The 16,526-nt window shown below is 34.3% G+C and overlaps 1 protein-coding gene across 1 annotated transcript; it reads left to right on the top strand.

Annotated features, from left to right (window-relative positions):
- Positions 1-63: 63 nt before the first annotated feature.
- On the top strand, positions 64-1,140 carry LOC132304763 (protein FAR1-RELATED SEQUENCE 5-like). Its single transcript, XM_059802484.1, has one exon. The coding sequence runs from the start codon at positions 64-66 to the stop codon at positions 1,138-1,140; it is 1,077 nt and encodes a 358-aa protein (XP_059658467.1).
- The last annotated feature ends 15,386 nt before the right edge of the window (positions 1,141-16,526 follow it).

Here is a 16,526-nt window from a genome sequence, read left to right on the forward strand (position 1 = left end):
GTACAAAATTATATTTGGACGAGAAAACAGAACGACCTTGAACTTGGTGATGCGAATTGGCTGATGAATTATTTCCAGACACAGTGTTTGGAAGATCCATCATTCTTCTATGTCGTGCAATTGGACAGCGGTGCAATGATAACAAATATATTTTGGGCCAATTCAAAAATGATATCAGATTATAGGCATTTTGGAGATGTGGTGACATTTGATACCACGTACAAACTTGTTCATGGGAATTGGCCTTTTGCAGTTTTTCTCTGTTTGAACCACCATCGGGAGACAGTTGTGTTTGGAGCAACTTTCATGTATGATGAGACAACCGATTTTTTTGGTTGGTTATTCAATACATTCTTGAATGTCATGTCCCATAAAACACCAAGGACGATTTTGACTGACCAAGACGCTGCAATGGCAAAAACATTAGTCCAGGTTATGCCCGATACAAAACACCTTCTATGTACATGGCACCTAATACAAAATGCCCAAAAGCATCTTGGGAATTTGTCTGTTGGTGGGAAAGGCATAAAAAGTGTGATATCAAAATTAATATACGAGATTGAGGGAGAGAAAGAATTCTTGGTGGAATGGACGTGGATGGAAAAGGAATTTGCTATAGAGAATAACAAGTGGTTGGCCAACTTATTTGGTTTGAAACATGTATGGGCTAGGGTATACGTCAAACATGTATGGTCTGCTGGTATGCGTACTACACAGCTTAGTGAGAGCTTCAATGCTCGCTTAAAACAGTACTTAACGAGACAATATGCACTACCAGAGTTTTTCAAGCATTTTGAAACGCTGTTGTTCGACAAGCGATACAAGGAGTATGCAACTGAGTATGACTTGCTCCATAAGATATCCAAGCTAAAAGCAAGGTCTCCTATTTTAGATCAAGTCGGACGTCTGTACACTACTAACATCTTTGACCTTTTTCAGGAACAGTTAATAGTAGCTGACATGAGTGAAAATGTCCGTAAGTGCAACGACCTTGGTAACGGGGTTTTTTCATATGAAGTTGCGGTTTATAATGATAACTTCCTCGGCTCGTCACAAGGACACATGACGACTTATTATCATGTTCATGTGGAAAAATTGAAATGGAGGGTATCATGTGCAGCACACTCTGAAAGTCCTTAAAGATGTGATGTATGCCAATGAAATATCTAGCCGCTATATTTTAAAAAGGTGGACCATAAATGGTAAGGACGGTAGGGTGGAAGACATATTTGGCAGCGATGTTATTAGAGATCCTAAATTGGAAATTAGGCGATGACACATAATCCTTTGTTGTTATCTAACAGAAATTTCTGCCATTGCATCAATGAGTGAGGAGGGATTCAACAATGTTTTGGTGCAGGTGAAAAGTTTGAAGAAGATTGCTCAAGGAGCAGAACCTAATCCCAGGCCTGCATATAAACAAAGTGCGCGAGCCAATGGCATGGGAAACAACATTACAAATATAGAGCTGAATAGTCATGCGCAAACCATAGAAGGATTGACTCTAAAAGGGATTGCCACAAAAGATACATTGAAAGGAAGAAGGCGTAGGTTGATACCTGCTTTGGAGAGAGCCACTGCGAAGAAGAGAAAGGCTGTTGTGCCAGGTCGCAGTCGTACTACAACAACCCCTATGTATATTTTAAACAATGTGAGTCTTGTTTTGTGTTTCACATATCCCCTACCCGATATATAGTCTAACGTACTAATGAATTGATGATTTTTGGTGAAGGGTGCTGAAATACCAGTAGAGTTTTTCTGCTCCGATGAATGTTATATGCCAACATATTCAACACAGGGCCACGATTGGGATAACAGTCCGGCTACTTATTTTGGTCAACCCATGACTCCATTAAATAACCAGGTATGTGTTGTCATCTAAATTAATTAAAGTCATGAAATTAATTAAGAAATTTAACGAGCTGTTTTTGCATGCATGTGATATAAAAAGGGAGTTGATGTAGATGTTGTATGTGACACAAATTTCTCGCCAATCATCCAAATGCCAAACATGAATTCTACATTTGAGCAACAAGGGTTATAGGAATTACCATGATATGGTAGTAGGATATAAAAAATGTATTTCATCGCGTTTTCGTCGTTATTGCCATGGTTGCAATTCCTTTATTTTGCTCAGTGCTCAAGATATTGTAAGGGTATTACTGTACATGATATCTTCTACTCCAGTAAATTCGTTATGTTAAAAATATTGTATTTAAGTCAGAACTGCACTTCCCTTTTTATATTGAATACTTTATATTTGATCATTTATTCCTTGCCTTCATTGCAATTAAATGGTTTATTTAGAACATTAAAGACCCTACTTATTATTTTCAATCTACATGATACCTCAGATCTATATTTAGGGCATCTGTATCTCCATAGCAGTCATTCTATCCCATTTTTAAATTGAAAGCCCTTCAAAGTATAAACAATGGTTGGCCGTCAGTTTTACATTGTAGTGAAGGGCCGGAATGTTGGTATATACACGAAGTTGGCGGAAGCAAAGGCACAGACACGAGGGTGTGCAAGGTATTATCCATACAAAACTCATGCAGAAGCTATTCAAGCCCTAGGTAGATAGAATGCCCACTTCCATGGTGAACTGTTAAACATGGATGGTGCGGTAGAAGACGATATTGAAGTTGTGGAAGGCAATCTACCTCCATATCCGCCTGATCCAGAAAGTGAGCGACGACATCGTATTAGGTATAATGAGTTAACAAATGCTAGGGGTGTAATTGTGGCAGAGTGCAGAAAACAAGGTCTCTCAATTCCAAGACCCCATTCACTTGAAATGAAGCTCTCAGGTACCTTAAATATGGATTCCGTGATTGGTCAAATCAAATGCGAGATCCGGCAACTATATGTGAGATGGCGTAAGTTCCAGAAAGTGAAACATGCTAAAGAAACATACAAAGATCCGGTAGAACAGTTGGCCACCATCTTCAATGACCAAGACCTAAAATCAGATTCAGACATGTCTAATTTTTCAGACCCAACAGATGATGACTTTGTAATTCACCTCCAAGATATAGTAGAAAGAAATAATGTAAGTGAATGTAACAATATTATTTCTGGAATTATACCTTTATTGTAATAGTTATTTTCTAATTAAATTACTGGGAATAATATCAAAACGATTTCATATGTTTTGTCGTAATTGATTTATATGTACTATAGGAATGATTTCGTAATAGAAATCAAAACAAAAATTACCATTCAGAGAAAATTTTATTTTATAATGCACACGTGTACAGTTCGAGAACATAAATGAACTTTAAAAAAACGTATTAATGATTGAGACGTGGGAACTTCCATCTTACCCTTCTAATGTAAGTGGATGTAACAAATTTTTTTTTTGGAGTTGGACCTTTATTGTAATAGTTATTTCATAATTAAATTACTGGGAATAACATCAAAACGATTTCATATGTTTTGTCGTAATTAATTTATATGTACTGTAGGAATTATTTCGTAACAGAAGTCAAAACAAAATTTACTGTTGAGATAAAATTTTATTTTATAATGTACATGTGTACAGTTCGCGAACATAAATGAACTTTAAAAAAATGTAGTAATGATCGAGATGTGGGAACTTCCATCTTACCTTTCTAACCGTTGTTATATTGAAATGTTTTGACTTTTTAACTGCCCTAGGCAAAGTTTAAACGGTAAATTCATTTATATCACCATATCCAGTCGCTGCATGTATTCGAAAGCCATGGATTCTGTTCTACAGACTGCGATTAAAGATGTGGTTAGACAAGTTGCGGCTATAGCTTTTACAAACAGTGCGGAGGAACATACATGGTGAGTTATGTTTCAGTTTATACTTTACAATTTACATGCATTATCGGGTTATGGGTCTACATTACTAAAGTGAGGAATATGGGTGTTCTTCGTTTAAAATGTAGGGAAATGACAGAACTAGGCACTGGACCATGGACGACGGGTCTACAGCGATACGATGCAACAATTGAATTTCTTGCACGTAATGGACTAGATGAAAGTATCCCAGAAAGACGTATGTACTTGGAACAATGTTTTCAATCTAGGGATTATGTTGCAAAGTTTTTTCGGGGAGTGGTATGTTTACTAAGATCATGTGTACTCTTTTACGCATTACACTTTATTTATTTGTAAGGTCTAACATGCAAAAAATTTACACAGGTTGATTGGATTTTTACAATGAAAAAATAGGGTTGGCTTTCCTCCGTAGAAATGGTTACCCGTCCCTCTATCCTATGTTTATTGTATTATTGTTTTCCAGTGAAGCGGACAAAGAGGCGGGGATTAATTTGTTAACGTTGTTGAGGACAAATTCAATACTGAGCCCTTCTATCAAGTCTGCCCGTAGAAAGATGTTAACAATTATTCAGAAGATTTCTTCCGGTAATCGGTCATTCTTTACGCATGTTCTAAAATGTTGTCTCGAAGGCAACCATATTGATTGGCATTGCTGGATCCTAAACGAGGATGTCATCAATTGTAATCGTTATTGATGTGATTTAAATATCATGGTGTTGCAAGGTCGTACATAATAAGATGTAAACACTTTTTGTATATTTTGAACATTAGGTACATATAATGTATTTGAAAATAATAATATATTTTCTGAATAATTTTAGAATACGGGTTCGGGTTGCTAGCATTTAAATCCAAACCTAACCCTAATTATATATGGGTTCATATTTTACAACACAAACCCAACCATAATTGTGAAATATCGGGCTATAAAGGAAATTTTTACTTTATCTATTATGGAAATTTTGACTTTATCTATAAAGGAAATTTAAGGAATTGGAAGACTAAAAGAGAAAATAAATATAAAATTTTAGGAACTACAAAATTGAGGGGGGCACTGTAGAATTCTTTTCATATATATGGATAAAATTTACCACTTATATTATAGCCAAACATAGCTTAACCACCTAACTACATATTCGTATTTATAAAACAATATAATTATAATATTGTATTTATGAATAATAGTATAATTTTTAGCTTTAAAATTCTTGACCATTGAAAAACAACTGTTAAGTCTGTGAAGGCCAGGAGCCATTACAAGACTGACAGAGGCACACACACATATATATATATACATATACACACATGCACACAAATACAGACACTTATTTCCCAACTCCTACCCTAATCTTTTTTCTGTTGGGTGGAATCCTTCTGACATAGATCTTCAATGGCTGAATCCAACAATAGTAGAATACGTTGTAGGGGTGAAGTGGCACACCCAAAATGTTTTTATGGAGAATTGAGTTTGTTGCGTGTTTCGCAGACAAAAGAAAATCCAGGTAGGCGATTCTTCAATTGTGCAGCAAGATGTTATTCTTTTATTGTGTGGCTGGGTTCACTAGCACCTGTTCAAAACCCAGTTGGCCGTGTAATTACTTCTACTACTGCTCCAGACGCCGATCATCTTAATCTATATTTGTTAATTGCAAAAGCTTTCTTTATCTTCTTTGTTGCAGTAATGGTCTTCCTTGGATTGGTGGTTTTTTTACTTATCCTCACCTTGCTGCATAAATGAAATCTTATTTGGAATACTACTTTTGTACTGGGGTGATATGTTATGTAATTGAATAAATGAAATCTTAGATCGCATTACATTGGCGGTTATCTTTTTGCATGTCTTTTTCTTATTTACATCATAATGTATTAATAACTAACATCACAAATATTTTTCATCTAATGTATGAAAACATTTATAACATAACATTTATATAAATAATATTATACATTTTCTTCATTTCGCCTACATCATAGTGTTTTATAAATTAATATCACAAAGATATTTCATGTAGTGTAGAAACATATTTATAACATAACAGTCATATAAATAATTCAATGCATTTATCTGATTTATTTAATTCTCATACAAACAAAAGTTTTATAATCTCACTATATGTGTACTGTTACATGCATATATCATCACAAACACGTTTTTATTTGATTTGTTATACATCATAGTGTATTAGTAGCTAAAATCACAAATATTTTTAATCTACTGTATGAACACATTTATAACATAACATTTATGTAAATAGTATTATACATTTTCATGATTTCGCCTACATCGTAGTGTTTTATAAATTAACATCATAAATACATTTCATGTAGTGTAGAAACTTATTTAAAACATAACAATCATATAAATAATTCAATGCATTTATCTGACTTATTTAATTGTGATACAAACAAATGTTTTATAATCACATTTCTCACTGTATGTCAATTGTTACATGCATATACCATCACAAACATGTTTTTATCTAATTTGGCATACATCATATTGTATTACTAACTAACATCACAAATATTTTTCATGTACTGTACGAACACATTTATAACATTATATCAATAAATGAACAGACATTGTTCTATTTATAATATGTTTTTACCAACTAACATCACAAATGCAAATCATTGGTAACTACCTAATTCTGATTAATGATATACTGCCATCAATGGTAACATATGAACAAATATTGGTTTTTGTTTTACATTCATTCATGGAAGAGATGCCACCAGTGAGTACAAATCACATCTTCTTTCATTCCTCTTGTCATCAATCAATTGCAGTAGGGTCTCAGAACGCATTATTTTCGTGTCATCCTGCAACATTATCAATATTGTATGAATAAATGTAAGTATCAATTAAATTACTTTAAATATATTGTACCATTAACTTATCAACATATTTACTTACATGTTCAAATTCACGAGAAAAACATTCCCCATTCCACATCTCCATAGACCTCATCACATAAAGTCCACATGATTCGCTGAAGCGAAAATATAAAAACAAGTCAAACCGATCAACTGTATTACAATTGGTTTACAACTAACCCGCCAAAATCGTATAACCACATTTTTACATGAAAGACACATTCAATTATACATACCTGTGAGGTTGCTCGGGTATTTTAGTTTGTATGTACGTATGTACGTACGATATTTTGTCAAATCTTCACTTAACATAATCCCAGCAAACTCTTTCTGTTGTTCAAACTAAGTTTTTTTATAAATATATTGCCAATAAAAATTCTTTATATCAACTGAAACTCCATATATGTACCAACAAATTAAGATAGGAAATACATGTATTGGTTCTTCCCTCTGAACAAATGTAATCCATTATTCGCTTGCGACGGTTTACCACAAACAATAACCAATACCCGTCTATGCATGACGGGAATAATAACTGCACCAAGGTCAGTATAAAGTTAATCATACAAAAATTAAGGTTTAAAAATTTATATCCAATAAATAAAAGACATATTCACCATCTGCGCTTGCATGGGACGTGGAAGAAAACTCATCTCATAAACCTTCTGGTATTTTAACCAGACTTGCTGTAGGACAGGCCAGCGTCTAGCTTTCGTCTTTATCTTCATCACATTAAAATCAATAATGAATTGTACCACTCCACTACTAAAGCAGTACTTTTCCCCACCAGGTCCTTCCTCCATGTTTAGTATATTCCCAAAGAAATTAATCACCTTTAAATAAATTCATTTCATTTAGATACATTCAATTTTTATACCATCAACAACCATAACTATGCAATAGTAATGTACAAAATTTATTAAACTCACATCATCGGACAACCACTTATCATGGAATACACTTTGAATCTGATGACGACTTATAATGCGACCAAATATGGACACGATTATTTCACTGAAGAGACAATTAACAACAACACTTATAAATTAAGTATCATACTTACGCATTACATATAAACAATGCAATAATTATTTAAACGCAAACATATGTAATGCAGAAGATGACAAGTGTGCATTAAAAAACTTACGAACTATCTCCATCAAACTTTCCCACATATGTCAACAGCATTTTCTGCTCCTTCGTGAGACGAACCATTTTATTGTTTTTCTTTACGTAGGGAGCGTAAGTATATCCGCAGCATTTTAATTTCCTCTTCCCCCTTGCAACCTTTACAAGTCCTTCATTCTTTGTTAACTCAATGTGGTCCGAACTTAACTCACTGTCTCGACAAGTAGCCACAACAGCAGCATTCAACTCATTATTTTCCTTGGCACTTAGCAACAGACTGTGAGTTGGACTAGAAGAGCTCTCATTTTTTTCACCCTGCTCCTGCTCATCATCATCATTACACTCTTCCTCACTTCTTTGATCACTTTCTTCATCTTCGCTTCTTTCATTGCCATTGCCAGACTCTCTATCATTTTCTTCATCCTCACTTCCTCATTGGCCTCATTGCAATCAGCAGAGCCTCTATCACTTTCTGCATCATCAGCTTCCTCATTGTCACCATCACTTTCTTCATCCTTAACTTCGTCACCCTCAACTTCTTCATCCCTACCTGATTCCTTAACACAGTCACCATCATCATCATTACCATCTGCATCACTTGGTTGCCCACCCAACCCATCATTTTTCTCTTTGTTGTCCCTTGACAGTCTTGCCTTTTTTTTTTTCGCATGTCCCGCTTGTTGAAGGAAGACAACATTTTTAATAGACTTCTTTTGGATTTTAATAGATTCAATTCAGCCATTTGTATGGTCAGTCGCACTTTATGTATGCAAGTTTGCGTAAAATAAGGACAATTAGTTCACATAACTTTTTCAAACAAATCTTGTAAATAAAAAAAATGTAATTTACAACACAATTACCTCTACATCCGAGTCAGAAAAATGATAATCATCAAAATCCATGTTTAAAGAAAGGCCGAAACCATCTTCGACTGGCACATCATTACCACTGTTGCTGTATGTCTTAGGCTTCAGAAGAATCAATTATTTTCATTCCATATTTAGATAACACTAGTCTATCATCAAATTATAATATATATATATATATATATATATATATATATATATATATATACACATATAACTACTTTCAATAATACAAAATACTATTCGTAAATATACCTGTCTATACATAACAAAAATAATTACCTGTCCATATCTAAAACCTTAATTACCCATCTCCCATCTTATGCGTGATCGTACAACCTCTGATAAGCTAACCTAAGCTTTTAATATCTCTCTCAGGATAAGCTCAGTATTGCGTATCACAATGCATTAAATACAGCAGTTGATTTAAAAGACCAATAATTAAAGTAAATATTACTTCTATTTCATAAAATTAATATGTAATTCATACACATTTTAAAGACAAATGTATAAAAATCATAACCAAGGATACCTGCAAAAAAATTATACAACCAACGTATGAATTTTTCAGCTTGCCGTTTGTAGATGGTTCCAGGGTTCTCACCAAACAATCACGGACATATCCGCACTAGTTGTAACTGCTAATTGCATTCACATCATCCACAGTTTTTAACAAGCCCCAATGACAATTATTACGACCGGTGGGACTGAGTACAGTATTGCAAGCAAAGAGCACAAACGCTAGCTTGAATTCATCCACTCCTTTTACGGTTAAAACCTGCTCTAACAATACATCTTGGTGCATTCCTCTAGCTTCCTTGTAACCACCTTCATCTATCCAATTAGAATCAAGAAACTGATTATTTTTCGGCACTTTTGGAACACCAAATGGTATGGCGAGGATCGAGTGAATATTAGCTGAATGGATGGGTATATACCCTATGTCCTCAACTTTTATACAACATTTTTCAGAGTCAAATTTTTTGATTAAATACATACATAACTCCCACGACAAAAAAGAACATTTAAGTTCCAGCAATTTCCCAAGTCTAAGCTCCTCAACAACCTTTATTTTGTCCTCATTGATGAGCGCTGAAAAGTGCATATTTAAACCCCTTAAGCTCGAGTATTCTAGGACCTTAATCTATCTTATTTTTTTATTTTAGACTAATTTCATGTTTTTGCCCTTTTCAAGCACTTATCCCCAAAATAAGTCAATTCAGCCAAATTAGAACATAAAAAAAGCAATCTCAAGCTAAATAGAGAAAGGAGCAAAGTGGTGGAAAAGAGCAAGCTTCGATCGATCAGACATATTTTCGATCGATCTCATAGTGATCGATCCAGCCTCACTAAGATGGATCAAACCCCCATGTCCTTATCCTCAAGAATTTCCATCTTCGATCGATCCAACATTCTTCAAATCGATCGAACTTCTTTGATCTTATCCCCGCCTACCACTTTTGTCTTTTTCCCAAAATATCCCAAAAATATCTCAGATTTGTCTTATTCCAAAAAGGCGCCACCAAGGTTTGATCGATCTGGCCATACTTCGATTGATCTGGCCATAGTTCGATCGATCTCATCAGAATTCGATCGATCGAACATCCTCAAGTCCGAAATAAAACAGAGTCTAGCTCATTAATGGATGGCTCGTGGTGTAATCATTGAAGGGGCCCTAGTGCACGAAATCTGACCATTGGGTGTGACATTTGAGCTACCTATATAAGGATTTTGAGCCACTTTTACATATCATATATCATGTAACAATAGAATAGAGGAGAGAGCCTAGAGATTAGATAGAGATGCACCATTTGGGAGTTCTTCCATTCATCTAAGGTTTCCATCAAGGAGAAGGAGATCATTCCTACCATGGAGATATCCCTTGAGGGTTGGATGACTACATCAATAAGTGGCTAAACATCTTCTTGGGGCTAGAGTTAGTCCAAAACATGTCTTCTAGACCTTGATGTTTTGTATTTTGAGGGGATTTGTGTTGTAATCTTGTCTTGACATTTGATTTATACCTGAATCTTATTTCCACAATGATTTATGTTATTTAATACTTTCAATTGATCATTTCATTATATTCATATGTCTATGTATGCTATAATAGATGTTCATGTATTTATCTCTTGGTTTTGTTATATTGATGCATGTCTATATGTGTAGATACTATGAATTTAGAGATTGTCAATGCATAGTACTTTAATGGAATACTCTTATGGCTTGTTTAATGGTTCATACTCATTTCTTGATGGATTGTGCCTCTATCTTAGTTTAATTAGTTTAATTTTCATGTCCCTAGCTTAGTTGTAGTGTAGTTACCTTATTTCCCAAATGGGAGGACAATCCATACTTGTTGTTTGATGTTCCATACTTATGAATGCAAGTAGTATTGACGGTGGCCGTTCCTATACGCCAAAATAATGTAGTGAATGCACGGTTCAAGAAAAGCCTTTTAGGTCAAGTTTAAATTTATAAAAACCACTACTACCACTACTACTAACGTAGCAAGGGTGAGTAGGGATCGTCCCAAGGGATTGGAGGGCTACTAGTAATAGAAACAATGCTTAGGGTTAGTAGGTCGAGTGATCAAAGGTAGATTATTTGGTTGATTAAACTACAATTAAGATTAAACAAGCTCAAGATAAAACAAGTAATTAAAGGATAGAGAAAACAAGAGAGAGAGGCCTTGGGACTTAGAGATCACCACTAAGCATTACCTTTCTATACACTCAATTCATAATTAATGAGGAGGAAAACATATGTTGCAACAATAGTGAGTATGTGTGGTTGTTTTAATAAGTATGGATGACCAATTAAGTATATATTGTCTAAACAACACAATGAACAATACAATATATCAAACTAAGCCATTAATCCTTCTTTAAGTTCACAATCCAAACACATCACATAATTAGAGAAATATACTACTTGCATTCATAAGTGTGGAAAATCAAACAACAAGCATGGATTATCTTCCCATTTAACAACTAAGGTAACTACACTACCTCTAAGCTAATGACATGAAAATTAAACTAATTAAACTAAGGGAGAGGCACAATTTATCAAGAAATGAGTATGAACCATCAAATAAACCACAAGAGCATTCTATTAAGCACTATGTCTTGATAATCTCTAGATCTATAGCATCAACACACATTGACATGCATCAACAACACAAGAGATAGAGATAAATACATGAACATCTATTTTAGCATACATAGACACATGGATAGAATGAAATGATCAATTGAAAGAATTAAACCACACAAATCATTGAATAAACAAGATCTATGTATATAAAGATGTCAAAACTTGTATTACAACACAAATCCCCTAAAAAATACATAAATCAAGGTAAAGAAAGCATGCTTAGGGCTAAATCTAGCCCCAAGAGGATGTCGAGCCACTCATGGATGGTGTCCTCCAACCCTCAAGGGCTATCACCATGGTAGAAATGCTCTTCTTCTTGAGTTAGATGGAAGACCTCCCAAGAATGTGTCTTTAGCTTCCTCTTCTCTTTTCTTCCTCTCTAAGAATAATAAAAAATTGTATATATCAACTCCTCAAAGCATATGCGTAAAAGTGGCTTATAATCCTTATATAGGTAGCTCAAATGTCACACCTAATGGTCTAGGCTCGTACACAAGGGCTCCTCCAATGATTGCACCATGAGACAACTTTTAATGAGCTGGAAATTAATTTAATTCGCACTTAAGAGGGTTCGATCGATCAAGCCTATGCTGAGATTGATCGAACTTGGTTGAGATCTATTAAACTTTGGCTGGATCGATCCTCCCATGGCAGCGCTTTTTTGGATAATGACAGATCTGAGATATTTTGGGGAAAGAGACAAAAGTGGTAGGTAGGGTGGTACAACAGGATAAGATGGAATCTTTTTGATCGATCTGAGAATTGTTGGATCGATCGAACTTTGTGGGATCTTTGGATAAAGATAAAAGAGCTTGGATCCATGTTGGAGAGTCTAGATCGATGAACTTTTGATCGATCGAAGTATTCTTGAGATCGATCGAACATTCTGATTTCCACACTTTGCTTCATTCTGCTTCCACTTTGCTCCTTTCTTCTATCCAGCTTGAGTTAGCTTCTTTTAAGCTCTTATTTGGCTAAGTTAGCTTATTTTGGGGATAAACACCTAAAAAAGACAATAACACGAAATTAGTCTAAAATGGGAAAGTAAGATAGATAAAGGTTCTAGAATACCTAAGCTTAAGGGGTTTAAATGCGCACTTTTCAGCACTCAACACACCCCCAAACTTAAATATTGCTTGTCCCTAGCAATGAACTATAAAGTAAAGGAATTAAATGAATAACTATGAATTTAGAAAGCAATAAATGGATAATGCCACTTTGGTAGGGAACACAATTGCATTTAACATATGCAACAAGCCTTTTAAACCCCTAGGTTACCCCTAGTGGACGAGTGAAGTCTCGTGAGGGTTTCCAGAAATGATACCCACAAACATTAAGCTCATTCTCACAAAAGAGGCACCAATATTGTAAACAAGCATCGGGAGAAAACTACCTCAAGTATGCAATTTTTCTACCATTTCCAAGCAATCTCCCAAAATTTCAACATCAAACAAGCAAGTATGGTCCTCCACACATCAAGAAAATGATCATGCAAATCAAAATAACTCTAGAATCCTTTTTGAGTGGACCGTCATCAAATATGTTGCTATTGTAACGACCCAGATTTCTCAACCCGGTGCGTTAGTGATGAACCGGAAGTTGACCCGATAACGGACCCGAAATGCGGAAGCGAAAGAAGCCAAATGACCTCAAGAGATGTACGTCATCCCTAAGGCCCCAAAATGACTCTCCATGAAGCCACGGAACTCAAATGAGCTAAGCAAATGAAGTAAGAATGCCTAACCCGAAAAGAGATGAACTAAGGGCAAAATGGTCATTTCTCACTGAAAAGGGTGCCACCGTGCACACCATTGGAAGGACAATGAAAAATGAACAAAATTAGACTCAAGAATCATCTGATTCTGAGTCCGGGCAGAAAAGATATGAAATTCCAACACCCGATGCGAAAGTTATGAAACAATGACTTAACATTTTCCAATATTTTCATAATAAACTTTGAAAACAAAAGTGCATAGAAAACGAGATACATGTCATTGGCCTCCGGCCTCATCTCATACATATTAAATACATTGAAAAGAGTGCACTTACGTACACTTTACATATACGAATCAACGAATACAAGTTTAAACAAATAAAGCTACAAAGAGGCATCTTATATTAACACTTGCTTAAAATAAAAACATAGAAACTGTAAGCCATCCAAGGAGCAATGGAATCTTCAAATCCTGAGCCTTGTACCTGAAATATGCCCTAGTATCGTAGGGGTGAGTAACATAAAGCTACTCGTAGGAGATGAGCATGCATCGACCTAGCATTTTACAATTTTATCACCTTATAGTGAAACATGTTAAAGGGGCTCATGCCACCTAACGTCTATGTCAAGATGAGACCCAGGGAGCATCCTAGGCTACCTAGATCATTTATATCATAATCACATTGTTCATGCAATTCAAACAATATAGAAACATGTTATATAAGGCAACAAGATATAGATTCTCAAAGTCTTCAACTTGAAATCCAAAATACGAAAACAACAAGTGTGGGTCATGCCACTTAACGTCTATGTTCAAAATGAATCTATAAGGTCATTCCTAAACTACATTTGAATATCAAAACACAAATTATGATATCGATGCAATTTAACCAACAAGGGAACTTCCAATACAACGCATGAAGCATGCTTTCACAAAGCTACATCTTAAGCTCAAAATAGAAAATCAAATAAGGAACAACAAGTTACGATATCATCTAGTTATCAACTTGAAATGAAATACGAAATCAAACAAAGTGGATACTCGGACGTCACGTCGGATCAGACCGACAACATAGTTACTTTAGGGTTACTAGCCCATCGGTAACCTCCCTATGTGCGCACTAGACTGTATAGAGGGACAATCCCCCGTACTAGAACCAAGTCCTAGCCGTAACCAAACAACGACATCCCCAAGTTTCCAAAATCAACAAATTGTGCAACAACGTATATATATCAACATGTATATATACAAGATATCAACCATTTACCAAGCACAATCCAAATTTTGGAAACTTATACAATACATGCTCAAAATTCACAAGTACTATGGCATGTAAGATGTTAAATACAAAGTATGCAATTCCTTACACATAGCAACAATATAACATATTCTCATAAATATAAAAGTAACAACTATGTTATCCAATGCTCAAAAGTAATCAAGTGAACATACATCAAATCTAAATCCATGATTTAAATATAGAAACAACTTCCAAAATGCAATTAAATCCATGGAGTAATAAAGTAGAATTTAATTAAACATAAATAGTTAAATTCTCTAAATTCCAAGTTAATCCAAATAACCTCAATTTAATATATATTGAAAGACATGTCATGGTCATCATATATATAACAGCAAATGACAAGTTAAGTGATTAAAGCACTTGAAACAAAATTAATCAAGCTAATTAACTAATTTCCTCTAGATTTTTAAACAAATTCCAAATGCCCTAAATTTAATCTATGTTAGAGAACATGCTAAGGTCTATTTAAATATCACATTACAACTTGATTTAATGCTTGATACAACCATGTGAATTAAACTTTCGCTAAAGAAAAATATTAAATAAAAGTTGTAATTCTTAATCAAATGATCCAAATTTAATATATGTTAACCAACATATCTAAGCATAATTTCCTAACATGTTACAATTCAAATTAAAGTTATACATCATCATAAATTTTAAATCTTATACAAAGAAATAAAAATTACTAGCTTTCTAGATTTGATACAAGGCATACATATATGTTGTATAATCATGGCAAATGCACAATACAACACACAAATAATCCTAAAACATTCCCTACCTCAATTGGAATGAAAATCCCAATTACCACCGAAATGAAATCGTCCCAAATTTTCGGTCCGCAAAACAGATTTTTTAGCTTACTACCTTCAACTTGTAAAATTCATAAAAAAATTCAATTCTAACCCAAATTGAATGAATCCAAGGCCCAATGAAAGCTTAAACACTATAGTATAAATTTAGTTTCACAAAATATTTTCCCAATTGAAACAGTTTTGACCCACAACTTTGAAACAAATTCTGCCCAGAAAACACATTTTCAGCCTGTAGCTTCCAACTTTGAAAATTCATAAAAAATTCATTTGACATCAAAATTGGGCAAACCTAATTTATTTTGGAATTAAACATATGAGAGTATAAAACTGAAAATTTAAGTCATGATCCAATGCCAAAAGGTTAGTGAAATAAATCATCTAAAAATATGTTTTCCAGCTGCAATAAAAACATGGACATCAGATAGTTTCAGATTTTTTAAAAAAATTAGAAATGTTCTAAAATCGCGAAAAAATTCTGAGTAGTGTAAAACCCATGGGGGAAGTTCCAGTAAAATTTCAAGGCAATTGAAGCACCACAGCTCCATATAAAAAATTCATTTCCGGACTGAAAAGGAAAAGCTTCAAATTTCCAGCAACTACCTTGCAACTTCAAAAATTCATAACTAATTCATTTTAAATCCAAATTACATGAAACCAAAACTAAATGAAAGCTAATTGAGTATATTTTCATATTCTATATTTAATTTAACAAGATTAATTTCAAGTTAAAACAGTTTAAGGGCAAAATACAAGTCCTTCTCTTCCATGCATGTAAAACACTCAATAATGACATAAAAATACTTCAAAATAATAGATCAATACCTCACTAGAGAATTGAATCTCTAGATACCAA

The sequence above is a fragment of the Cornus florida genome, unplaced genomic scaffold (genome assembly GCF_030987335.1).
Source record: "Cornus florida cultivar Cherokee Brave unplaced genomic scaffold, ASM3098733v1 CherokeeBrave_3.0.0_Hap2_Chr04, whole genome shotgun sequence".
NCBI lineage: Eukaryota > Viridiplantae > Streptophyta > Magnoliopsida > Cornales > Cornaceae > Cornus > Cornus florida.